We start from the raw sequence: 25,900 nt of genomic DNA on the forward strand, positions 1-25,900 counted from the left end.
TGGGGGGGATGAGGGGAGGGGGAGACCAGGCTGGGGGGAATGAGGGGAGGGGGGGCAGCCTGGCTGGGGGATGAGGGGAGGGGGGGGGTCGGTGCTCCCTACGCCCTGCTGCACAGTGTGCCTGGCCTGCGGAGAGCTTGGCCCTCCTGGCTCGCTCTGACACTCTCCTGCCGGGGGGCTAGGCCGGGGCTGGGCGAGGGCCCCAGAGGGCTCTGCCGGGCGTGGGCGGCGCTCTCCGGCCAGGCCTCGCGCTCGCTGTGTCCGCGGAGCCGGCCCTGGAAATGCCCCGGGCCCTGTGGCCGGGAGGGGCCGTGGCCTGGCACAATGTGCCCGAGTGTCAGATTTCCCGGCTGGCAGGGGTTTTTGGGGCAGCTCACGGGGGCGGGGGCTGGGCCGTCCTGCGGAGCCTGCAGAGAACAATGGGGCGGCTCAGCCCCCCACGCTGCCTGAACAGGAGCAGGGAGAGGGCTGGTGCCCCGCGGCCCAGCCAGGGAGGAGCCCGGAGCCTGGCGGGGACCTGGCACCATGAGGCGGGGCAGAGGCTCGCCGGGTCCTGTCCGAGCACGGAGGCGGCCAGGACCAAAGGGCTGTGTGAGGAGGGTGCCCGGGCGCGGCACAGCGAGAGCAGGGCCACGGGGCTGGGACCAGCCTCTGAGTGGGGGTGAGACACATGGGGGCAGCCCTCTGGTGGCACACGTGGAGCCTGAGGGGGCTGGCGTCACTCCCACCCCACACGGGGCCGCCCCGCCCTTCCTCTCACGCCGGCACAGGGTCACACGCGCCCGCTGTGGCCACGGCCCTTTGGCTACCCCCTTCCCGGGGGGCTCCCGGTCTGCCCGCTCTCCAGGGCTGTGCCCGAAGGCAGCGCGGTGGGCAGGGGGCAGAGAGTAGCAAGCGGCCCAGAGAATGTGGGGGGAGGGGCCGCGCTCAGAGCCTGGGGGGGCAGTAGCCCGGCGGGGGAGGGGCCGCGCTCAGAGCCTGGGGGGGCAGTAGCCCGGCGGGGGAGGGGGCCGCGCTCAGGGCCTGGGGGGGCAGTAGCCCAGTGGGGGAGGCGGCCGGGCTCAGAGCCTAGGGGGGCAGTAGCCCGGCGTGGGAGGGGCCGCGCTCAGAGCCTGGGGGGGGGCAGTAGCCCGGCGGGGGAGGGGGCCGCGCTCAGAGCCTGGGGGGGCAGTGGCCCGGCGGAGGAGGGGGCCGCGCTCAGAGCCTGGGGGGGCAGTGGCCCGGCGGAGGAGGGGGCCGCGCTCAGAGCCTGGGGGGGCAGTAGCCCGGCGGGGGAGGGGCCGCGCTCAGAGCCTGGGGGGGCAGTAGCCCGGCGGGGGAGGGGCCGCGCTCAGAGCCTGGGGGGGGCAGTAGCCCGGCGGGGGAGGGGCTGTGCTCAGAGCCTGGGGGGGCAGTAGCTCGGCGGGGGAGGGGCTGTGCTCAGAGCCTGGGGGGGCAGTGGCCCGGCGGGGGAGGGGGCCGCGCTCAGAGCCTGGGGGGCAGTAGCCCGGCGGGGGAGGGGCCGCACTCAGAGCCTGGGGGGGCAGTGGCCCGGCGGGGGAGGGGCCGCGCTCAGAGCCTGGGGGGGCAGTGGCCTGGCGGGGGAGGGGCCGCGCTCAGAGCCTGGGGGGGCAGTAGCCCGGCGGGAGAGGGGCCGCGCTCAGAGCCTGGGGGGGCAGTGGCCCGGCGGGGGAGGGGCCGCGCTCAGAGCCTGGGGGGGCAGTAGCCCGGCGGGAGAGGGGCCGCGCTCAGAGCCTGGGTGGGCAGTGGCCCGGCGGGGGAGGGGCCGCGCTCAGAGCCTGGGGGGCAGTAGCCCGGCGGGGGAGGGGCTGTGCTCAGAGCCTGGGGGGGCAGTAGCTCGGCGGGGGAGGGACTGTGCTCAGAGCCTGGGGGGGCAGTAGCTCGGCGGGGGAGGGGCTGTGCTCAGAGCCTGGGGGGGCAGTAGCTCGGCGGGGGAGGGGCCGCGCTCAGAGCCTGGGGGGGGCAGTAGCTCGGCGGGGGAGGGACTGTGCTCAGAGCCTGGGGGGCAGTAGCCCGGCGGGGGAGGGGCCGCGCTCAGAGCCTGGGGGGGGCAGTAGCCCGGCGGGGGAGGGGGCCGCGCTCAGAGCCTGGGGGGGCAGTAGCCCGGCGGGGGAGGGGCCGCGCTCAGAGCCTGGGGGGGCAGTAGCCCGGCGGGGGAGGGGCTGTGCTCAGAGCCTGGGGGGCAGTAGCCCGGCGGGGGAGGGGCCGCGCTCAGAGCCTGGGGGGGCAGTAGCCCGGCGGGGGAGGGGGCCGCGCTCAGAGCCTGGGGGGGCAGTAGCCCGGCGGGGGAGGGGCTGTGCTCAGAGCCTGGGGGGGCAGTAGCCCGGCGGGGGAGGGGCTGTGCTCAGAGCCTGGGGGGCAGTAGCCCGGCGGGGGAGGGGGCCGCGCTCAGAGCCTGGGGGGGCAGTAGCCCGGCGGGGGAGGGGCTGTGCTCAGAGCCTGGGGGGGCAGTAGCCCGGCGGGGGAGGGGCTGTGCTCAGAGCCTGGGGGGGCAGTAGCCCGGCGGGGGAGGGGCTGTGCTCAGAGCCTGGGGGGCAGTAGCCCGGCGGGGGAGGGGGCCGCGCTCAGAGCCTGGGGGGGCAGTAGCCCGGTGGGGGAGGCGGCCGCGCTCAGAGCCTGGGGGGGCAGTAGCCCGGCGGGGGAGGGGGCCGCGCTCAGAGCCTGGGGGGCAGTAGCCCGGCGGGGGAGGGGTCGCGCTCGAGAGCCTGGGGGGGGCAGTGGCCCGGCGGGGAGGGGCCGCGCTCAGAGCCTGGGGGGGCAGTAGCTCGGCGGGGGAGGGGCTGCACTCAGAGCCTGGGGGGGCAGTGGCCCGGCGGGGGAGGGGGGCCGCGCTCAGAGCCTGGGGGGGCAGTAGCCCGGCGGGGGAGGCGGCCCAGGTGGGGGAGGTTGGCGCTGGGTTGCTCTCCCCGGCCGCGGAGGGGCGCTGGCTGGCAGGGAGCCGGCAGCGCGAAGGGCCGGGTGGCCTCAGGACACGGCTGCGTGGGGAGCAGGTGAGCGGGCCCGGGGGAGGCCGATGCTCGGCGGGGGCGGGGCAGCCCCCAGGGGGCGCTGGCGACTGCCCCATACTCCGGGGCCGGGGGGAGAGGGAGCGAAAGGCGCGAGGCAGGGTGGGCCGGGCTCCTCCCGGCTCCGCCCCTCCTGCCAGCTGCGTGACGTGCTGGGGGGGGGCTCCGCGAGGGCGCCGTGCCCACCTCTGCCCCTCCCGACCCCCCGCCCTCTGCTTTGTGCCCGGGCCAGGAGTTTGAGAATGCCGAGGGCGACGATTACGTGACCGAGTTGGTGCAGGGCTCCCCGGCCTCGCAGAATGGCCCCGAGGTCTACATCCTGCCCCTCACCGAGGTGTCGCTCCCATGGCCAAGCAGCCCGGGCGCTCAGGTAAGTGGCGGGGTGGGGCAGGGCAGGGCGGGGGTGGGGCGCAGCGGGGTGGGGCGGGGCAGGGCGGGGCGGGGTGGAGCGCGGCGGGGTGGGGCGGGGCGCTCAGGTAAGCGGCGTGGCGCGGCGGGGTTGGGGCGTTGCCGCGCCGAATCCTTCGTGGCTTCTCCCCTCCAGGACCGGGCTCCCCGCCCTGATCCGGGGCAGGCCCGGCAGCTGCCTGGGGGGGCTGGCTGGCCCCTGCCGTGGTCCTTGCCCGGCGACGTGGGGAGGGAGCCGGCCGTGCTGTGCGGGAGGGAGGGAGGAGAGACACAGGGACCGTGCCCAGCAGCCCCGTCTCACGGCCGGCTCCGAGGACTCTCCCTGACTTTGTGCCCCCCCCCAGCTCGGTGGCAGGTGGCTGGAGAGTCCAACAGCTGCCTATAGCCCCCCCCCCCAAGGGGGGCAGTGCTGGGCCTTATGGGGCCTGTCCCGCCCCGAGGCGCTGGCAGCCAGAGCATGGCCTGGCACCTGCTCCGGTTGCTCTTGGCCGGGGCCTTCCTGCCTGGGCTGGCGACCGCAGCGTCCCGGCCCGTGGGGCTGGCGTCCCGGCTCGGCACACCTGGCGTCCACGCCCGGGACAAGGGCTTGCTTTGGAGGGGAAGGCCGCCTGCTGGGGCGCCGGGGCCGTCCTTACCCATCCACAGACTGCGCAGCTGCGTGGGGCACCTGGAAATTTGGGGCACCGCTGGGTCTTAATGATCCCCCCCCCCCGCCTCTTCCTATCCGCTGGCTCTGCTTCCCCGGAGAGGAGCTAGTTAGCTGAGAAGTGACGCAGCCTGGCCCCGGGAGAGAGCCGGGCCCAGGGGCAAGGAAGGCAGCTGGCCGGCGTGGGCCAGCGCCCGGACAGACGGACGGTCTCGGAGTTCCCCACGGCAGCCGGCAGGACCTTGGTTTAAAATGTGCCCGGAGAGGTTTCGTTAGCGGGTCGCCGGAGAGGATAAAATCACCTCGCTACAAAATCTGCCCCCCCGCTGCCACCAGACACAGGGCGCCCGGGTACTGTGCTATTTAGGCCCCGTAAGCCCGGCCCGAGGAGGAGCTGGCTTGGCCCATAAGCAGGAGGGACAGCCAGGCCGTGGGGATTGAGAGCCATGCAGGGGAGCCGCCTGGTGCTGAGGGGGCTGCGTGGGGTGGGGCAGGGAAGGCCCCTGGCCGGCAGGTCATGCTGGGCTCCTGCCGGGGCGCCGGCCCCGTGCTAGTCTCATCCCCCGGAGCGGCCCCGGCCCGGCTCGGCAGGCCCGCGAGTGGGAGAGGAATGCTGAGCTTGCCAGGCGGGCCGGGGCGCCAGCACACGCTGCCATGGAGACGCCGCCTTCGCCCCTCTCGCCGCTGGGCCGGGGGCTGCCCCAGCTGCATTGCTGGGGCCCCGGACAATGGCCCCAGTGTCCGGCGTGGCCGGCGCGGGGCTGCCCGACAATAGGCCCATTGCGGCGCTCCGTGGGCCTGGAATGCTGGGACTCTGGCCGGGAGGGAGGAGCGCGGGGCAGGGATCGGGGGGGGGCTAAATGCCAGATGCCCCGGAGCCTCCCCGCAGGGCGCCAGCCGCTCCGACTTCACCCGCCCCTCCCGCCTGGCTGCGTAGCCCTGTTCCTCCCAGCTGGGCCAGGGGAGGGGCGCCCCCCACCTGCTGCGGCCTCGGAAAGACGGCCAGGGCAGACGGCTCCCAGCCCGGCGTGGGGAACGGCTCCGGGACATGGAGGGGCCGCGACGGACCCCTGCTGCCTGCCGGGGGGCACGGGCCACCCTCCCTGGGGTGCCGCAGGGCAAGGTGTGAGGGGCGGCTGCCCCCCGGACCGCCGGGCACAATGCTGTCGGGCTGCGCCTGAGCCGGCGCCGCGGGGCCCATGGACGACCCCCGGGAGGCAGCCCGGGGCCTGGCACCAAGCGGAAGGAGGGGGCCAGGGCGCGGCGGGGCCATGCGGGGAGCCCGGCAGGCCGGCGGGCAGGGCGCCCCGCTAGCCGGATGTGCTCTCTTACAGTGCAGCTGCTCAAGGCCACGGAGCTGGGCCGGCACAGCCTGCTCTACCTGAAGGAGATCGGCCATGGCTGGTTTGGGAAGGTGAGCGCGTCCCGCTCCTGGGGGCAGTGCCGGGAAGGGCTCCCGGGGAGTCGCCCGGGGGCGGGGCTCTGGAGCAGCGTGGGGGGTGGCCCTAGAGCCGTGGGGCTGAGCCCCGGCTGCACCAGCCGCTGCGTGTGAGCGCTCAGGACCCGGGATACCCCCCCGGCTGCGCTGAGTGTGGTTCGCGGCAAGGCTCTGTCCTGGGCTGCCGGGGCCGGGGTCCTGGGGCAGGAAGCCTTGGAAACTGGGGAAAGGGAGACCTGGGTGCCAGTCCCTGAGGGGAGAGAGCTGTGGGGAGGGGGCAGCGCTGGGTTGGGAGCAGGAGGGGGGAGGGGGCTGGGAAGGCGGAAGGGCCATAGGGGCAGGGAGGGGCTGGGGCGCAGGACTAAGGGCTGTGGATGCAGAGAGGGGCTGTGGGGGCGGGGAGGGGACGTGCCCTGGGGCGTAGGGCCATGGGGGCAGGGAGGGGATGTGCTGTGGGGCCCAGGGTCATGGGGCAGGGACGTGCAGCGGGATGCAGGTCCGTGGGGCAGGGAGGGGATGGGCCCTGGGGTGCAGGGCTGTGGGGTGAAGAGGAGACTTGTTGTGAGGCTCAGGGCCATGGAGGGTAGAGGGGACGTGCTGTGGGGCGCAGGGCCGTGGGGCGGGGGAGGGGGCTTGCCGGGGGGGGCGCAGGGCCGTGGGGCGGGGAGGGGGGGTGTGCCGGGGGGCTGTGGGGCGGGGGGGCCGTGCCGGGGGCCTGGGGCCGTGGGGCGGGGGGGCCGTGGCGGGGCCCGGGGGGCGGGGGGGCCATGCCGGGGGCGCAGGGCCGGGGGGTGGGGAGGGGCCGTGCCGGGGGGCCGGGGGGGGCTGTGCCGGGGCCCGGGGGGCGGGAAGGAGGGGGCCGTGGGGCCAGGCTGACCGCGCTGTTCCCCAGGTGTTCCTGGGGGAGGTGCACTCGGGGCTGGGCAGCGCGCAGGTGGTGGTGAAGGAGCTGAAGGCCAGCGCCAGCGTGCAGGACCAGATGCAGTTCCTGGAGGAGGCCCAGCCGTACAGGTGGGCCGGGGGCCGCTGCCGCGCCAGAGGGGCTCCCTGCCCCAGGGAAGGGCGGGGGGCGGCCCCGGGGCTGGGTCCCTTCCTGGCATCTCTGAGCGGCTTGGGCCAGTTCTGGGCCACGGGGGGGCGGATGGGCCCGGCCGCCTGGTCCCAGCCCAAAGTGCTGCCGGAATCGGCGCCTGCCCCTCTGCTCGTGGGCGGCGCCTCGGGCCGGGGGCTCGGTGGAGTCCTGGGAGTCCCCGGCCTGTGGGGCACGGCCAGGGCCTGGGTCTGGGGGCGCAGCTCTGGACCAGGGGCGGAGCTTGGACAGGGAACGTGGGGGGGGCCCAGCTTCTGGGGGGTGGGCAATGTCTGGGGGGTCCTGGGGGGAAAGGAAGGGCCAGGCCTGCAGGAGGATCCAGTGCCATGGGAGGGATCTGGTGTGGGGGGGGCAGGAGGGATCCAGACCCCCGGCAAAGGGGGCAGGAGGAGCGATGGGGCGCGCAGGCTGCAGGGTGCACCATGGGGCAAAGGGGGATCCCGCCAAAGCTTGGCCCCACCCGGCCGCAGCCAGGGGCTAGCACTGGGGCTGGAGACGGGGAGGAGAGCGCCGCGGCCAGGCTGTGGAGTCGGGCGGCCCTGGCCCCGGTTTGGGTGGGCCTGGAGGCTAAGTGGATGGCTGTGGCCCACCGTAACTACGCCTCTGGTCTGGACAAGCTGGGGGGCTGCAGGTTGGGAGTGAGGGGTGTTGGCAGGGCCGGGGGCAGGGACGGGGGGTGGGGGGTGCGGGGCACCAGCAGGGCCGGGGGCAGGGCCGGGGGGCGGGGGTGCAGGGCACCGGCAGGGCCGGGGGGAGGGCTGGGGGGCGGGGGTGCAGGGCACCAGCAGGGCCGGGGGCAGGGCCGGGGGGCGGGGGTGCAGGGCACCGGCAGGGCCGGGGGCAGGGACGGGGGGTGGGGGTGCGGGGCACCAGCAGGGCCGGGGGCAGGGACGGGGGGTGGGGGTGCAGGGCACCAGCAGGGCCGGGGGCAGGGACGGGGGGTTGGGGGTGCGGGGCACCGGCAGGGCCGGGGGCAGGGACGAGGGGTGGGGGTGCGGGGCACCGGCAGGGCCGGGGGCAGGGCCGGGGGGCGGGGGTGCAGGGCACCGGCAGGGCCGGGGGGAGGGCCGGGGGGCGGGGGTGCAGGGCACCGGCAGGGGCCGGGGGGAGGGCCGGGGGGCGCGGGGGTGCAGGGCACCGGCAGGGCCGGGGGGAGGGCCGGGGGGCGGGGGGTGCGGGGCGGGGGCAGGGCAGGGGCTGGGAATGGAGAAGCACTCGGGCTTTGCACCGGGAGATGAACAAACCCCCGATTGTTGTGGCCTGGTGGGGCGGTCGGCACGGCCCGGTACCGGCTAGTTCTCTGCCTGGCGTGAGCACCGGGCTGCCCCCGCTGACGCATCGCGCGGGCTGGGACAAGGAGAGCGCTGAAAAGGTTCCTTTCTCAGCTACGCTGATCACGAGACCTACCTCACCCCCCCCCCCCCGCCCTGCCGGTGCCCCCTCAGGCTCGCCCCGCAGCCCCCCCGCCCTGCCAGTGCCCCTCCTGCCCGCCCTGCAGCCCCCCCAGCCTCCCAGCCCTGCTCTGGGCTCCCCCCCACTCTGCCAGTGCCCCTCACTCCTGCCCCGCAGCCCCCCCGCCCTGCCCTGGGCTCCCCCCGCCCTGCCGGTGCCCCTCACTCCTGCCCCGCAGCCCCCCCGCCCTGCCCTGGGCTCCCCCCGCCCTGCCGGTGCCCCTCACTCCTGCCCCGCAGCCCCCCCCGCCCTGCCCTGGGCTCCCCCCGCCCTGCCGGTGCCCCTCACTCCGGCGCCGCGTGCTCCTGGCTGCCACAGGCCAGCGGTGCCAGGTGCGTGCTCTCCCTGCGCAGGGCTCTCCAGCACACCAACCTGCTGCAGTGCCTGGCCCAGTGCGCCGAGGGTGACGCCGTACCTGCTGGTGATGGAGTTCTGCCCGCTGGTACGTCGCCTGCTTTCAACCCCCCCCACCCCAGCCCCGGGTTGCCCGGGACCCTCCCCTCCACTCCCCCGGGCCGGGTCCCAGCTCGTCCCGCCCAGCGCTGGTTACTTCAGACCCCGGTCTAGCACGCTGGGTCCCCCGGCCCCCCAGTAGGGTCTCAGCTCCCCCCCACCCCGGGCCAGTGCCCCGGCGAGAGCGCGGGCGGTGCCGGGAGGCCAGGAGAGGTGGAAATTCCTGCCCCGCATCAGTGAGTCTCCAGGGAGCGAGGGAAGCCGGGCACGGCGGGGGGGGGGGGTGGGGGGGGGAGTGAGGGGGGGTTAACGAGTGCAGCTCGTCTGGGGGGACCACCTGCAGTGAGGGCTGGTCTCTGCCGCTAGCAATGGCCATTCGTGCGGATCACAGAGCCCCCTGCGTGGTCCCTGCAGCACTGGGGGCTACCCGGGACAGACCCAGCCTTGCTGAGGTTTCCAGCCCCCCTAGACCCCGGGTGAGGGGAGCTCCTGGGGGGCGCTGGGCATGCACCCCCCTGTGCCACATCCCCCCCTCCCCGTGGGTGTCTTGGGCTGTCCCAGGCATTGCATGTGGCTCGGGGCGGGGGAATGGGGAGGTACCCCCCTGTTCTGGGCCAAGCTCCCTGCCCTGCCCCAGCTCGTCCCTTGCCCCCTCGCTCCCCTGACGCCCTCCCATGCTCGGCTGCCGGGGGAGGGGGCTCCGGGAGCCGACCCGTGCGGGCGAGGCCGGGGCGCGGGGACGGTAACGCCGGCTGTCCCATGACAGGGGGACCTGAAGGGCTACCTGCAGAGCTGCCAGCTGGCCGACTCCATGGCCCCCGACCCCCTCACCCTGCAGAGAATGGCCTGCGAAGTGGCCTGCGGCATCCTGCACCTGCACAGGAACCACTATGTGCACAGGTAAGGTGGGGGGGGCACCACACGCCCCAGCCCTGCTCCCCCCTTGGGGAAAGCCCCTCTGGCCCTGCGCATCGCCACGAGCGCCCTGCCGGGGACGCGTCCTGGAGCGGGTTGGAGAGCAAGACACCGGGATGGGGAGCAACGTTCCCGCTAATTTTTTCCATCCATGTGCAGAATCAATTTTGTTCTGTGCACCGAGGCCCGTGCGGATGTGCACCACCAGGCGACACAACATGCCGCCGGCTGCGGGGGCACCGCTGATCCTTTGGGCGGCACCTGAGTCTCTATCTTGCCCAAGCGCTCAGCTCTCAGGGAACCCTGGTGGGGGGGGGAGACCAGGGCCGGGGTGAGGGAGGGTGTGTGTGTGAGGACTGGGGGAGGAGGGGCTGGGCAGGCCTCATAACGACCCCGTATCCTGGGTTGCGCCATCCACCCGCCTTCCCGTCCCACGGTTTGGGGCCCCTCGGGTGCCGCCCCTGTGACGGCGTGTGGGGGAGCCCCCGGCCTGCACCCCCGTCGCAGCCAGCGGGGACTCAGCCGGCCCTAGAATCGAAGGGTAATTTGCTTCTCAGAGCTCCAGGCCAGCTCGGGCTCGACATGCCTCCGGAGCCAGGGCAGAGCCGTCGTCCTCTTGGGGGGCCGGGTCCACAGGCCCCTGGCCTCGCCCTCCCCCCCCCCCCCGGTCTGGACTTAGTCTGCTCCCCTCACGCTTCCCCCAACCAAGACTAAAACCCCCCCGGCAACGGGTCCCTGAGCCCCAGGCAGCTCCGCCTCCCCCAGGGTCCTGCTCCCAGCCCCAAGGTGAATCCCCAGGGGGCGAGACGCTGACACACTGCCCCAGGGAGTCATGCCTGGCCCTTCCCCCCCGTGCAGCGAGAGCTGCAAGGGGGAGAAACCCTGAGGCACACCCCCCCACACCCCTGCCAGCACCCCCCACTACGTCCCCTGGGCCCCAGTGGTAGTAGACTGCAGTAGGGGGGCTTCCATGCTGAGGCCTGGGGGCAGGCGCCCCCCCCCAGCATGTGCGGTTAGGGGATGTGGGCCAAGCAGGACGAGGGGCTGCCGGGGGTGTTCGGTTCCTTGGCGGGGGGGGGGCGTCAGAGGGCTTGGGGGGCCCGTCGCGTTCCCAGCTGGGCGTGTGCAGGGCCGGCCGTGGGGGTCTCTCCCCGGCGCAGCAACACAACTCGGCACTGACGCTGGCCCAGGCCGCCTGGGCTCCTCCGACCTGCTCGGCCCCCTGGCTTCTCCTCCCCAACAATATCCTGGTGCTGAGCGAGTGGCGCACCCAGACTCCAGCATCAGTGATTTTGTTGAGGAGGGCGAGCGCTGGCTCCTGGGGCCGCCGGATTCGTCTCGTCTGCCTCGCCGGGCCCTGCCTCCCGGCCCAGCGCGGCCCCTGCCAGGCCCCCCGGCCCTGCCTCCCCCGCCGGGGTGTGGGCGGCGAACGGAGCCCTGCGCGTCTCCACAGGGCCAGCCCCCCCCGCAGTGGGAATGGGGGGGCGTCTCGGGTCCTCCCCAGCCCGGCGTCCCTGGGCCCCTTGGCTCAGCCTGCCCCGTCGGCGCCAGGCGCAGCGGCGCGCGTGTGTGAGCGGGCGCCGAGAGCCTCCCGACGCGGCCCGCCAGCGCCCTCGCTCGCACGCTAGGCCCCGCCGGGTCCGCCAGCTGCAGGCCACGCGCCAGGCCTGGGGGCGCCGCCTCCCCCACCATGTCCTGCCTGGGTCACACACAGACACCCGCCTGCCCACCTGTGCATGTACCCCCGCCATTCCCTCCAACACTCCCCCACGCAAATGCACCCATGCACCCCCCCTTCGCCCCCAGCCATACCTCCAACCCCGCAGCCTCAACGCACCCATGCAGCCCCCCCTTCGCCCCCACCCGTACCTCCAACCCGCAGCCTCAACGCACCCATGCACCCCCCCCCTTCGCCCCCACCCGTACCCCCGTGCCCCCACCCCCGCAGCCTCAACGCACCCATGCAGCCCCCCCCTTTACCCCCCACCCGTACCCCTGTACCCTCACCCCTGCAGCCTCAACGCACACATGCACCCCCCCTTCGCCCTGACCCATACCCCTGTACCCTCAACCCTGCAGCCTCAACGCACACATGCACCCCCCCTTTGCCCTGACCCCGTACCCCCGTGCCCTCACCTCTGCAGCCTCAATGCACCCATGCACCCCCCCCTTCCGCCCCCTCGCCTGCACCCCCCCACACACACGTCCCGGCTGCCAGGCAGGTTGCCAGGCTGGCCGTGGCCTCCTAGTTCCCCTCTGGTGGTTGGCTACCGAGGGGCTTACAGCTGCGCCCGCTGTCCCCGGTCGCTCAGCCTGGCCCGGGCTGCCGCTGGCTGGGCCCGTGGGCCGGGTTCACACGCTGCCTCCCTGCCCGGCCGGTGCCCGCTCCCCGGCCGGCCGTGCACGCCAGCGCCGGGTGTGTGTAACGGCCGCCCTGCCTCCCTTTGTCTAGCGACCTGGCGCTGCGGAACTGCTTACTCACCGCCGACCTGACCGTCAAAATCGGGGACTGCGGCCTGGCGCACTGCAAGTACAAAGTAAGGCTGGGCCGGGAGGGGGCTGGCGGCCGGGCCTGGCAGCTCCCCACGCCCCTCGGCCCGCTGGTCCAGGCCCAGGGCCCCCTCCCTGCCCAGAGCACCTCTCGGGCTCAGGGGCCCGGGGCAGGCTCCGGAGGGCAGGGCAGGGGTCGGAGCCTGGCTGCTGGCGCTGATGCATTGGGGTGTCTCTGGCCAGCATCGGCCTGGCAAGGGGCTCCCCTCCGCCTGGAGAGAGGGGCCCCGGGCGGGTATTTCTGAGCCTGCTCCGCACAGGGCTCCCCCACACCGCGCCCGGCACTGCCCCCCGCCCAGCCCGCAGAGTGCCCGGCACTGGGCTGGGCGAGGGCAGGGGCTGCCCCCTGCGCTTGGGGGGGGGAATCCCCGTGGCCAGCCTGTTCCTCTCCCGGGGGCACCCCGGCAGCCCTGCCCTCGCCTGCCCGCTGAGTCCGGGAGACACGGCTCCTGCCTGGCACCAAGGGCAACTTGCTGCCGGCTGGAGTCTTTGGGGAATTGCTGGGAGGGAGGGGCTAGCAGCAGGGCTGAGTGGGGGGAGCAGGACTGTGGGGGGGCCAGGGGAAGGGCCCAGGGCAGCAGGAACTGGAGGGGCCAGGGGTAGCGGGGGGCTGGGAGCTGGAGAGGCTGGGGCAGCAGGGGCTGGAGCAGAGGGGGCTGAAAGGGATGGGGACTGGAGCAGAGGGGGCCGGGAGCTGGAGGGGCCGGGGCCGCGGAGGTCAGGGGTCCGGGTTTGGGGCTGGAGGGGCCGGGGCCCCAGGGTTCGGGGTGCCACCGTCACACCGGGCGAGCCGGTCCCTTGCGCGTAGGTTGACGCTCTCTTCTCGCGCTGACCCTGCATGCTCGGCAGGACGACTACTTCGTGACGGCCGACCAGCTGTGGGTGCCGCTGCGCTGGATCGCGCCCGAGCTCGTGGACGAGGTGCACGGGAACCTGCTTGTGGTGGACCAGACCAAATCCAGCAACGTCTGGTGAGCGCAGGGCCTGGGCGGGGCAGCCCCAGCCCCTGGGCCCCTCTGGGGGGGGTCTGTCCGGCAGGCGGGTGTCGGGCTGCGGCCGCGTCTCGTGGGCTGCCCGTGGCCCTGAGCCCGTGGGGCACCGTGGCTGGGGCTGGCCTGTCTCTTCCCTGCCCCGAGCCTGCGCCTGCCTGTCTTGTTCAGAGCGGGGTGGGGCCGGTGGCTCCCTGGGCCCTGCTCCGGGTCGTGCCCCCGGCCCTGCAGCCCGACGCTCTCTCCTGCCCGTGTCCGCAGGTCTCTGGGCGTGACCATCTGGGAGCTGTTTGAGCTGGGCAACCAGCCCTACGACCGCTACTCCGACCGGCAGGTGCTGACCTACGCCATCAAGGAGCAGCAGCTCAAACTGCCCAAGCCCCAGCTGAAGCTGCTGCTGTCGGAGCGCTGGTGAGGGGCCGGGCTGGGGGTGCTGCTGGGTGCTGCCGGAGGGGGAAGGGGCCTGCTCCCGCCCGGCGAGCCCGACGCTGGCTGGGTGCTCAGTGCATCCTCCCTTCCCTGGCTGGCTCTTCTCTCCTGGGCTGGCTCTGGGCAGGGGGCTGAGGGGCCCGGTGCCACGTGCTGCCGAGCGGGGGCAGGCCTGCTGAGCGGTGAGTCACGGTGCGCATGGCGGCGCCGTGCGCCAGCGAAGGGCGGGCTGGGGGCGGGGGCCTGGGCCCAGCCGCCCTCTCACCGGCTGCTGGGAGAAGGGGGTGGGCAGCGGGTAGCGGGCAGCCGCAGGCTCCTGCCAGAGCGGACGCAGGCCGGCGGCGCTGGGCAGGGACGGACGCCCGTGTCCTTCTGCCTTGCAGGTACGAGGTGATGCAGTTCTGCTGGCTGCAGCCCGAGCAGAGGCCGACGGCGGAAGAGGTGCACCTGCTGCTCTCCTACCTGTGCGCCAAGGGGGCGACGGAGGCCGAGGAGGAGTTTGAGCGGCGCTGGAACGCCATGAAGCCCAGCGGCGGCTCCGGCAGCAGCCGCCACGGCGCCCAGCTCTCCTCCTTCCCGCTGCTGGAGCAGTTCTCGGCCGAAGGCTTCCACTCGGACGGGGACGACGTGCTGACCGTCATGGAGACCAGCCGCGGCCTCAACTTCGAGTACAAGTGGGAGCGCAGCGCGGCGGAGCGCTTCCCGGCGCCCGCGGGGGCCTTGAGCCCTGGCAGTGCCGCCCGCTACCAGGAGCTGTACTACCCCGCCAGCTCCACGGGGCAGCCCAGCCTCGGCGTCTCGCCGTCCTGCTATGAGTGCGCGCCGCAGAGCTGCCCGGGCCTGCACGTGCCCGGGGCGGTGCCCGTCCTGGGGGCCCGCAGCCCCTCGCTCAGCAGCGAGTACTACATCCGCCTCGAGGGGCCCTCGGAGGACCCCGCCTCGCTGGACTACGCCCTGTGCTCCTACAGCCCCGACTGCGAGCTCGGCTCCCCGGCCAAGGCGTCCCGCTGGCAGGCCCGGGGCGGCCTGGACAGTGGCACGTACGACTCAGACAACAGCCCCACCGTCTCCCTGACCATGGAGCCCCTCCTGGGTCCTGCCCCGCCCCGCGAGGGCGCTTGGGAGCATCCCGATTACTATCCCTACCCATGTCCCGGCACGGAGCCCCTGCACTACCAGCCGTCCCCGGGCAATGGCGCCACCCGGTACCTGCTAGAGGAGGCGCCCTCGGAGACCGGCAGCACGGAGGGGCAGGACCCCAGCTTCCAGAAGAGTGTCTTTGAGGACCCTCTGGGCATCTCCCCCTCGGGGCACTGTGCCTACGGCTCCCCCGGCTACGAGGGGAGGCTGCCGGAGTGTGTGGCCAGCAGGACGGGGGGCGCCCGGCTGGACTGCGTCACGCTGGAGCTGAGCGAGGGGAGCCCGGGCGAGGAGGGGAGCCCAGAGCTGTTCCCGGAGGAAGCGAGTGCAGGGGTGCCGAGGGAGCCGTGGGCGTCCAACTGCTCGGCCAACAACAACAGCAGCGCCTGCCCCCCTCCGCCCTGCGAGCCCCCTGCCAAGGACAGCTGGTGTTACCGCCACATGATCACCTTCCGGGGCCTCATGGCCGAGCCCCTGGACACAGTGCCATGCGACGAGCCGCAGCTCAGGGACGCCTTGCTGGAGAGGAGGAGCCCGCTGGTCAAGGACTTCCAGCTGGCGCTGCAGGACCGGCCGCTCGCTGAGCCCCCCAGTGTCTGCTTGGCTCCCGGGCACTGCCGGCCCCTGGGCCGCAAACAGGACTCTTCCTCTTCCTCCTCCTCCTCCTCCCCCCTTGGCCTGGGAGGCTGGGACTCCTCCGCTGTCGATCCCTGGGAAGGTGGGGTGCTGGCCGGCCATTCTGGTTCACGAGGTGCCGAGCTGCCCTCCGACCCCTCCGCTGGCGCCGCAGCCCCGAGGAGCCTGGACGATGCCAGCACAGGGCTGAGAGAAGCCGAGAGAGGAGAGGGGACGCCCGAGGCCCAGACGCCACAGCCAAGGGGCGCGGATCCGCCAGGGCCTGTGGATACGGGCCATGCCACGGCGGGGGCAGCTTGCCGGCTCTCGGAGAGCGAAACCGTGCCGGCAGAGGGGGCCACCTTCCCGCTGAGTCCTGGGGGGCAGGCAGTGCCCTGTGCCTACGCCGAGGGCAACCTTTGTGCAGACTGCACCCCGGGCCCGTCTGAGGCCTCGGAGGCGGCTGGCCAGGTGCCCAGAGACATTGCCGTGGAGAGCGGGAAGAGCATCACGAGTGACCTGGACCGGACCCCAGACAAGACCTTCTCCAGCACCAGCTTCCCGGAGCTGGACGACTGCAGCGACGACGACACGGCGGAGCTCACCTCCGGCATCTTCACCGATTTCTCCGGAGACTACCTGGAGCGGGTGGACATGCTCCCATCCTTCAAATCTCTGCAGAAGCAGGTGGGGACGCCGGACTCCCTGGAGTCCCTCGACATCCCCTCCACGGCCAGCTCCTGCGAAGTCTTCAGCCCCACCAGCTTCGTCCCCTCTGGCCAGCCCAAGGCCCTGGACAGCGGCTACGACACCGAGAACTATGAGTCCCCCGAGTTTGTCCTGAAGGAGCCGCATGAGCCCCGGGAGCCAGAGGCTTTCACCCATCTGGGGAAGTCGCCCGTGGACCTGGGGGAGGGGGAAGGGAAGAGCGTGACCCCCGAGCTGCGCCTCTCCTCATCCTTCAGCACCGAGCTCCACAGCCTGAGCGAGAAGAACCCCCACCGCGACTCCGCCTACTTCTCAGACTATGACGCCGACGCCGACAGGTCCCTCAAGGAGGATGAGGACAGTGACGGGTCGGAAGCCCTGGAGAGGGAGGCCGGGTGCTCGCCGCCAGATGCGCAGGACCTGGAGGGAGCCCCAAGCCAAAGCATCGATGGGGAGGAACTAGCCCAGCCCAGCAGCCCGCTGGGAGCGGCGTGCGCCACTGGGGATGCAGCCTGTGGCGGAGGCTCCGCAATGGCAGGGGAAGAGCTGAGCACCGGGGCAGGGGGTGCCCAGGCTGAGCCCCCGGCGCTGGAGCCAAAAGCTGCCTCTGGGGCTGAGGAGAGAGCTGCAGGCCACAGGCCAGACTCGGACAGCTCCGGAGACACGGCGTGGGGCGAGTGGCCCGCTGTCCCCAGCATCCCATCCACGTCCTTCCTCCTGTCTCCCGTGGTAACGAGCCCCGAGGGCCCAGCCAAAGCCGGCGGCGGAGAATTGGTGCCAGAGGGGCTCTCGGGCCGGCCGGGTGAGTCTGTGGCTGAGGGGCTGGAGCCCCCATCGGAGGGGCCTGAGGTGCAAGTGGGCCCAGAAGGGGAAGGCCAGGAAGGTCCAGGCACGGTGCTGGCGGAAGAGCCCTCACTCGCCCAGGGCCCGCAGCCGTCCCTGGCCCTCGCTCTGCGGCGGGCCCCTGTGGCGCGGCGGCAGGAGGAGCCAGAAGAGGAGGAGGAGGACACGGAGGACAGCGACGAGTCGGACGAGGAGCTGCGCTGCTACAACATCCAGGAGCAGAGCGAGGAGAGCGAGGAGGAGCCGGCGGCCGTGCCCATCGTGGTGGCCGAGAGCCACAGCGCCAGGAACCTGCGCAGCCTTCTCAAGATGCCCGGCCTGCTGTCCCAGAGCTTCTGCGAGGACCTGGAGCGGAAGAAGAAGGCCGTGTCCTTCTACGACGACGTCACCGTCTACCTCTTTGACCAGGTGAGCCGCGCTGGAGCCACGAGCTCCCTCCATGGCCCAGCCCCGCCGGCGAGCTGGGAGGACGGGAGAGGCCTTCGTGACGGGAGGGGGTTGTCCCTCCGTTTCCCAGCCAGTGAGTGGCTGGTGCCTGAGGGAGCAAGCTGGGAGGGCCGGGCCTGGCTCGGGCGTGTCTCTTCATGGGGGAGTTTCCAAGGTGTCTTCTCACGTCCAGGAAAGTCCGACTCGGGAGCTCGGCAGCCAGCCGTTCCCCGCGGTCACGGAGCCTTCGCTGCCGCCCCTGCAGAGCAAGAGCATCGGCCCCGCGAGCCCGGTGGACAGGCTGAGCGCCTCGGACGACGCCTCGGACGGCAACGCCTCTGAAGAGAGTGAGGGCTCGCGGGGGGCAGAGCGCCCAGCGCTGGGGAGGGGTCGCAGGGACTCAGCTGAGTAACTGCCAGTCTCAGCATGGGCACCTCTCCGGCCTGCCCCTCTGGGCCTGGGTCCCCCAGCACGGCAGGCTTAGCACACGGCCCCAGGGACTGTGGAGGTGAAGCCACGTAGGCTCGTGGGGGCTCTGTACAAGAGAGGAGCTCAGATTGAGAGTGGGACTGCGGTAGCGACGGGTCAGGCTGAGGGGGCAGCAAGCACTGTAGGAATAGGCCCAGCTGAGGGCCGGAAGGATGAGGGCAGTGAACACAGGCCAAGGGCCGGGAGACCAAGGGGGCAGCAGGCACAGTAGGGATGGGCCCGGCTGAGGGTCAGCGGACGCAGTGGGGATGGGCCTGGCCAACGGGTGGCGGGTGCGGCAGTGATGGGCCCAGCCGAGGGGCTGCGAGTGTGGTAGGGATGGGCCTGGCTGATGGGCAGCAGGCATGGCAGGGATGGGCCTGTCCGAGGGGCGGTGGGCATGGCAGGGATGGGCCCATCCGAGGGGCGGCGGGCGCGGCAGGGATGGGCCCGTCCAAGGGGCGGCAGGCGCGGCGGGAATGGACCCGGCTGAGGGGTGGCGGGTGCGGCGGGGATGGGCCCGGCCGAGGGGCGGCGGGCGTGGCGAGGATGGGCCAGTCCGACGGGTGGCAGGCGCGGCGGGGATGGGCCTGGCCGAGGGGCGGCGGGCGTGGCGAGGATGGGCTAGTCCGACGGGTGGCAGGCGCGGCGGGGATGGGCCCGGCCGAGGGGCGGCGGGCGTGGTGAGGATGGGCCAGTTCGACGGGTGGCGCGCGCGGCGAGGATGGGCCCGGCCGAGGGGCGGTGGGCGTGGCGAGGATGGGCCCGGCCGAGGGGCGGCGGGCGCGGCGGGGATGGGCCCGGCCGAGGGGCGGTGGGTGTGGCGAGGATGGGCCCGGCCGAGGGGCGGCGGGCGCGGCGGGGATGGGCCCGGCCGAGGGGCGGTGGGTGTGGCGAGGATGGGCCCGGCCGAGGGGCGGCGGGCGTGGTGAGGATGGGCCAGTTTGACGGGTGGCGCGCGCAGCGAGGATGGGCCCGGCCGAGGGGCGGTGGGCGTGGCGAGGATGGGCCCGCCTAGGGGCGGCGGGCGCGGCGAGGATGGGCCCGGCCGAGGGGCGGCGGGCGCGGCGGGGATGGGCCCGGCCGAGGGGCGGTGGGTGTGGCGAGGATGGGCCCGGCCGAGGGGCGGTGGGTGTGGCGAGGATGGGCCCGGCCGAGGGGCGGTGGGTGTGGCAAGGACGGGCCCGGCCGAGGGGCGGCGGGCGTGGCGAGGATGGGCCCGCCCAGGGGCGGCGGGCGTGGCGAGGACGGGCCCGGCCGAGGGGCGGCGGCCGAGGAGCGGGAGCGGGCCCTGCACAATGGCGGCTCCCTGACGTCTCACTGTGCTCCAGGCAGTGGATTCGAGTGGGACGACGACTTTCCGCTGACGCCCGTGAAGTCGCCGTTCATGTCCTCGCTGAGCGTGTCGCCGGTGCTGCCGGTCTCGGCCGTCCCCAGCCTTCCCGCGCTGGGCCCAGTCCAGAAGCAGGTGCTGCCGATCCAGTTCTCCCGGTTCAGCGTGTCTCCGGCGCCGGCGTCCAGGTTCTCCATCACACACGTCTCTGACTCGGACGTCGAGTCCGCAGGAGGTGAGGGCAGGGGCTGGGGGCCTGTTAGGGAGCTGGGAGCTGCCCAGGGTGCCCTGGGGTGGTTGGGACCCGGAGTGGGAGCCGTGAATTCCTGCGGTTTACTCAACTGCCCCTCTCCCATAGGGCGCCCCATACGCCAAATCAGGCAGCGCCTCTGTAGCTGTACGGCAGGGCGAGGGTGGGAAAATGTGCCCCCCCCCCCCCGGAGTTCTACAGTCATCTCTGGCACGACCTGCCGCGGGCCTGTGACGACGCAGTCGGGGTTCCCCCAAATCCTGCACCCCCGTAGCAGCAAGAACAGACTCCGCCAGTCGTAGAACAGAGAGGGGGTTATTGGTCCTTCAGGAGACAGCCCAGCACAGACGTGATGTGGCTACAGGGGCCAGTCCAGGATGCCTCAGACCCCAGGGTTAGGGGCCCATCGCCCCTAGGCCCCCAGCTTAGCCTCTTCTCTCCATGCTCCCCAGACAGCCACTGCCTCCCTCCCCGGCCCTGCCCCCCAGCCAGGTGCGGGTCTCCGCCCTCCTCCCTTTGTCTCTCTCCCTGGGAGCTGAGCCTGGGTGTCTGGGTTAATCCACATTTGGGAGAGTCAGTGAGAATCTCCCATCCCAGCGCAGGGGGACCCCGGGTCGCAGAGCAGACAGCCCCCCCACTGCACCACAGGGCCCTTGGGGGCTGGCACGTCACCGTGCCTCAGTTTCCCCATGTCTAACATGGGTGTGCCCACCGTGCCGTGGGGGAGGTGGAGTAGTGATCTGCGGTCTGAAATCACTGGTACTGTTAGCCCTTACGGCACGGGTCTTTTGGGTCGGGGGGGAGGGCCACTGACCCACAGAAAAATCAGTCAGGGCCCCCACACAAATGAGAAACTAAAAAGCCGGTCGCTGGGGGAGGAGACAGAGATTCTCCTCGCGCCCAGACCCTTGGATGGCCCAGGTTATACATTTTGGCTGTGTCTAGACTGGCAAGTTTTTCCGCAAAATCAAATGAATTTGGGAAAAAATTGGCCAGCTGTCTACACTGGCCGCTTGAATTTTACACGATCGCGTGTAAGATTGTCAGTGCTTTTGCGGAAATACTGTGCTGCTCCCGTTTGCGCAAAAGGGCCAGTGTAGACAGCACAGGACTGTTTTCCGCAAAAAAGCTCCGACCGCGAAAATGGCGATTGGGGCTTTTTTGCGGAAAAGCGCGTCTAGATTGGCCACGGACGCATTTCTGCAAAAAGTGCTTTTGTGGAAGAGCGTCCTGCCAATCTAGACGCGCTTTTCCAAAAACGCTTTTAACAGAAAACTTTTCTGTTAAAAGCATTTTCGGAAAATCCTGCCAGTGTAGACGTAGCCATTGTGAGCTCTAGTGTCACGGGAGGGTGAGCTCCCCACAGGCTCCCCAAAGCTTGGAGGGGGGGGCCCTGACCCTGGGGGGGTCTAGCTCCAGGCAAGCCAGGGGGCCACATCTGGCCCCTGGGTCCTAGGTGCTCCACCCTGGCCTCATAGTGCCCAGTGAGCAGCAGGGTAATCCCGGCGCGCCTGCTTGTCTCAAGACGCTGCTCTGGGCTTGGGAATTGGAGCAGAGCTGTCACCCCAGGCCCTACGCCCCACGTCAGTGCCCCCAGCAAAGGGCCTTCCCCTTGCTCGTGGGACGCGGTGCAGCCACCCCCCCCGTTCCGAGAACCCGGCCCCCGGGCCTCCCCCGCCTCGCCCCAGCTGCGCCTGTTCTGTCTGTTCCAGGCAGCAGCGAAGACGGTGACCGCGAATGAGCCGGCCTGCGGGGTTGCTTGGACGTCTCCTGGTGCCAGTGGCTGCCTCCGGGCCGAGGGGCGCGGCTGAAGGACGGGAGCCGGGCGCAGCCCTGGGCTCCTGGGACCTTGCTCTATTTTTCTAGGCAGATTTTATCAGGCGGAGTGGGTTTGCCGCGTGCCGGACGCGCGCCCGGGGGCGCTGCAGCCAGGCGGTTGGTGCTGGCCGGGCGTGCAGGGGCGGGGCGGGCCGGGCGTGGAGCGTGTACAAATATATATAGATAGCTAGATCGCAACTATAGCCGTTCCAGGGTAGCGCCGTGACCTTGCTAACATCACCGAGTCTCCCCCTTGGCCATTCTGCATCCCAGCTGCTCACGCCTAGCCGCTCCGTGCCGCTCCCAGAGCCACCCGGCCTCACCTCTCGGGAACAGCTCCCTGGTCCTGCGCCGGGCTCTCCGCCCACGGCTCTGTTTGCAGGGCACGGCCCTGTGGCGGTGGTCTGCCCCCCCATTCCTGCTGGGAGGGGGGCTGTGCGCGCTCGCCCGCCCCGCCTCTTGGCCCCGGGTTTGTCTGTCTCCTGGTGGCAGGTGGGGAGGAGGACCCAGGGCCGTTACAGCAGCGCGTCAGGGCGGCGTGGTCGCGGGGGGCCGGGGCTGCGCAGGCCGAGCCTAGGCGGCCCGTGCGCCTAGGCAGGGGAGACGGCCTGGGTGGCGTCCAACCCCCCCCGGCCGTGGCTCCCACTCCCTGTGCTGCTTGCTGGCGAGGAGAGGACGCTCTTGACATTTGTTTCTGTGATTTACTTTTCCAGAACTCCCTTGCTACCAGCGCTTGCCCTTTGTATCCGACCGCCGGCTCCCCCGCAGGGCACCTGGTAAGAGCCCCCAGGGGCTGGGAGCCGCACAGCACGGGCACTTTGACCGGTCCTCCCAGCTCCCTGCTGTAGGATGGTGTGTCGTCCCCCCCCCCCCCCCCCCGGCTCTGCTTTCTCCCCAGCGTGGCCTGGCCCCTCCCCTCACGTCACGAGAGCCCAGGTGCCATCTGCCCCTGGAGCCGAGCTGAGCAGACCAGAACCGGCCGCCCCGGGCCGGGTGCCAGGCCCTCCCAGCTTGGCCACTCACCCCCTTGACTCTGTGGCCTTGGGTAAGTCACGGAGCCTCCCTGCCTCAGTTTCCCCACCTGAAAACCAGGGCTGATAGCACCTGCTTGCCCTGCCTTGCAGGCGGCGACGTGACTGCCGGGCCAGTGCCAAGTCTTGTTAGCTGTCTGTGTGCCACACAGCAGGGCTCTTCCCACGCTCACTGGCATGTCACGTCTGTCAGCAGCGCCCTGGTAGCGGGGTGGCCAGGCCAGGCAGCGGGCGTTCTCTGCCCTCCTTGGGGCCAAACGTGCAGGCCTCCCGGCGTGTTCGTAGCGGTGTGTCGTCGGTGGGCGGGGGGGGAGCCTCTGGGCTGGTTCTGTCCGGTCCGTGTGCGCCTGTTGCCGACGAGCGGGAGCTCGGCGCGTTTGTGGTTTTAGTGGGGCTAGCGCAAGTCTCACTTCCCGAGGGAGACGAGACGTAATGGGGCTGAGACGCCTGTGGACTCAGGGGCTCGGGTCCTCTCGGGCCCACAGACCCAACGCCGAGGGGAGCCAGCCGCCCCCCCCCACCGCCCTGGCCGGCTCGCAGCCTGGGGCGTGATGGGGCTGGGGCTGGAATGGGCTTTGCTTTCCATCCTGTCGTGCCCGGGGAGCCCTGGGCAGAGCGCGAGAGGCAGCAAAGCGGGGGGGGGGGGGGGGGGCGCCGGCTCGCACGCCCACGTGCGTGACACTGTTGGCCTCTGGCTGTCGGACGTGAAAAGCACTTTAACCCTCCCCTCCCCCACTTCCATTTTCACCCCCCCTCCATCTCCCTCCCCTGTGCCCGGCCCCCCCCCCCCCCCGGCCCCAGCTCTGTCTTCTGCTCCCTGCGCCTGGCTGGATTGTTTCACCTGCCGTCAGCCCAGCTTCCTGCGTGGCCTGGGGGGGAGGGGCGCCGAGCCGTGTCTGCCCTCGCGTGGCACTGCCCAGCGCTGTCGGCTGCCCCTGTGCGCTGCAGCGTGGGGCTGCCCCTCCCAAGCCGCCTGCCTCCCTTGGGGGCAAGGCGAAGGGCTGAGACCCAGAGTAAGCCTGTGCACAGATGTGACACTGCCGCCCCGGCCCGCTCGTGTGGCCCCGCTACCCGGCCTCTGCGTCTGCCCGGCTCCGCGCCGTCCCAGCATGGCCATGGGCCAGGCCGCAGGGGCAGCTCGGTGTGCCAGAGCCCGCGGGAGACGCCAGCGTGCCAGCATGAGGCGAGTGCTGGGCTGCGGGGGGCAGGGCAGTGCCGCGGCGGGACGGTAAATGCCGATTCATCGGCTAATCGAGTAGTCGATGGCCGTGCCATCGCCTAGCTGCTAAGGGGTGGGGGTGGGGGGCACTCGCTAGCCTGGCTGCCCCACTGCCGTGGGTGGCTCGTGCTCAAGGCAGGGGCGGGCGGGCTGCTTGGGTCCCTGCTCGCCCCGGGGCCCACTGCCCCCCCCGCAGTTGGTGCTGGGGAGACCCGGCCGGCTCCTGCTCCCCCGTTGCTGCCGCTGATACAGAGGCAGCAGGTGGGGAGGGGAGGCCGGGGGGAGGGGCGGAAGCGACGCGTCGGCGAGTCGCTTCCATCCCTAGGGCAGCTGGGCGCATGACGCCGCGGGCGCTGGCCCCGGGCCGCCAGCCTGAGCGTGGTGCCCCCTCCACAGGCCCCGAGCGCAAACCCGGCGCCCTGATGCTGGGCAGGGCCAGTGCCAGCTGGTACTCCGCCCCCCGGACACAGCTGAGTTCAGAGCCCTGCCACTCGGGTGACGGGCCCGAGACGTGGGCCAGGCCCCGGGCTACTCCCGCCACGTGCAAAACCCACGTGCCCAGAGGGGGAGCGCTACCAGGCCCTCGCCACTCCAGCCCCAGCAGTGGTGCCTTCGCATCCCCCCCCCCCCCAGCCTCGCTGCGGGCTAAGGGGCCGCTGCGACCTGCTCTTCAGCATCCTTCCCCTGCCCCGCCCCCCGCTGCCCTGGGGCCAGCACTGCGCAGGCATCGGCCCCTTGCCTGAGAGTAGCCGCCCTTAGCCCAGCCCTGCTGCACCCGCGACCCTCGTGCGAGCCTCTCTGGCCCAATGGGGCCCTGCCCGGTGCCTGGGGACGCGCTGTGGGGCCCATTGCGCCAGCCCCGAGACCTGCCCGAGGGGGTTCATTGGTTCCCCTCCGACAGGCGTTACAGCCCACGCGTGTGTTTGGCGCTCGCTCGTTCACGCTCACGTGCCTCGCACGCGGCTCTGGGCGGGCCCCGAGAACGTCTCAGCCGCTGCCTAGTGCTCCCCCCGCCTCCCCCGGTTGGTAAACAGTCAGACCTGCAGGTCGCCTGGTGCAGGGATGCAACAGACCCAGGCAGCCTCGTCTGCCACCAGGGGACCGGCCCCGCTTTTGAGCCGTCCCCTCGCTTTGCTGCCCCCCTCCCTCCTGTGGCAGCCCTTGGCACACAGTCCTTGCGCCCAGGTGGCTGCGGGCAGGGCCGTGCTGCGCCGTGTTGCCAGCCCCGTGACACACAGATGCGGCCACGCAGGGTGCGGGGGGTTGGCCCCTGGCCAGCAGCAGGGCCCGCTTGGCCGTTCTGCCGCCCCTTGTCTTCCTTCCTGGGCCACGTGTGTCTCACCTGCGCCAGGCTGCAGTTGGCGCCGTGTGCCCATGCGGGCGCCGTCTCACCCCTCCACGGGCACCTGGCATGTGCCTGTAGCTGGGCGGGGAGGAGGGGGGTTGCAGGGCAGCTGGTGCCCTGGCTACCACCTGCACAAGTCTCCCCAAAACCCAGGGCAGCAGCGGGCGGACGAAAGCAGCGTGGCCTCCGCCCACTGGCAGAGGCAGATACAACCACCGCGGGGGGGTCCCGCCTGGAGCCCAGCGAGCGCCTTGTGCCGCACCCCACCTCTGGCGGCGTTGCTGCCTGGCAGCATGTTTTGAATGGCTCCTCCCTATGGAAAGTCCCCGGCACCCCCCCCCCCGGCCTGCGTCTTCCTCCTGCTCTTGGCCCACGCTGCCCCACCCAGGGCACGGGGGGAGGGGGGGCGGGGTGAAGCTGCCGCGTTGCGGGGGGTGGGCGCATGTTGAGGAGGCCGTGGCAGCCAGGACCCCCCGCCACCCACCCGCCCCGTCTTCCAGCCCTCGGCTGCACGGGGCCAGGGCAGGCGCCTGCCTGCGCTGGGCCTGCCCCCGCTAAGCCGGACCGTCCCGTCCTTCCCAAAGGCAGCTGCCTCTCGGCGGTGGGGTGGGGGCCGGAGCTGCGCCTGGGCGATTTTTTTTGTAATTGCCAGTGTCGATTTGATCAATACGGGTCAGACTTGCTGTCTTTTCTAGCGGCGCCGCGCTCCGTCCCACTCCCAGCATGTGTGTCCAATGGCAGTGGGCCGCTAATAAAGTTTTTACAATAGCCGAACCGGGCTGGGCCTCCCCTCATTGCCTGGGGGGCTGGGGGCCAGGGCAGCCCTCTTGGCGTGCAGCCGGGCTGCGGGGACGAGGAGCCAATGCCATTTGCTAGCCCGGCTGTCCCACCAGGCCTGGCCTGCCTGCGGCCGAGCCCCGGCTGTAGCAGTAGGGAAATCACAGCGTGGGGGACAGGAAGCACCGGGGCTGACACTAGACGCCCCCGAATCCTTCTGGCAGTCAAGTGGGGCAAAGTTTGCAGAGGGGAGCCTCCGCCAGCGGCTAGAGCAGGGGTGGGCAATCATTTTCGCCAGGTCGGGGGAGAGGTGCTTAATGATAGCAGCAGGGGCGGAACTTGGGGGCAAGGGGCGGAGCTTGGGGGCAAGGGGCGGGGCTAGGGTCTAGCCTCCCTGGAGTTGTCTGGGGCTGGAGGCTTTGAATTAAAAGCAGCAACGGGCTTGTGGCTCAGGCCCCTGCCAGGCTGGTACCTCAGCCCCCGCCTGGGAATCGGGTGGCGCGGGCCGGCTGGAAGTAGAAAGTGGCCAGATTCAGCCCGGCGCAAGCGCCA

The 25,900-nt window shown here is 72.2% G+C and overlaps 1 protein-coding gene across 1 annotated transcript; it reads left to right on the forward strand.

Annotated features, from left to right (window-relative positions):
• Window positions 1-3,335: 3,335 nt before the first annotated feature.
• AATK (apoptosis associated tyrosine kinase) lies at window positions 3,336-25,447 on the forward strand. The gene is given in 13 exon segments (XM_075904067.1): window positions 3,336-3,375; window positions 5,394-5,473; window positions 6,390-6,508; window positions 8,393-8,441; window positions 8,443-8,481; window positions 9,259-9,392; window positions 11,860-11,944; window positions 12,807-12,928; window positions 13,208-13,357; window positions 13,759-17,089; window positions 17,301-17,454; window positions 18,907-19,143; window positions 20,871-25,447. Coding segments are annotated over 13 exon segments (4,554 nt in total). The 5' UTR covers window positions 3,336-3,350; the 3' UTR covers window positions 20,900-25,447.
• The last annotated feature ends 453 nt before the right edge of the window (window positions 25,448-25,900 follow it).

This window comes from Pelodiscus sinensis, chromosome 20 (genome assembly GCF_049634645.1).
Source record: "Pelodiscus sinensis isolate JC-2024 chromosome 20, ASM4963464v1, whole genome shotgun sequence".
NCBI lineage: Eukaryota > Metazoa > Chordata > Testudines > Trionychidae > Pelodiscus > Pelodiscus sinensis.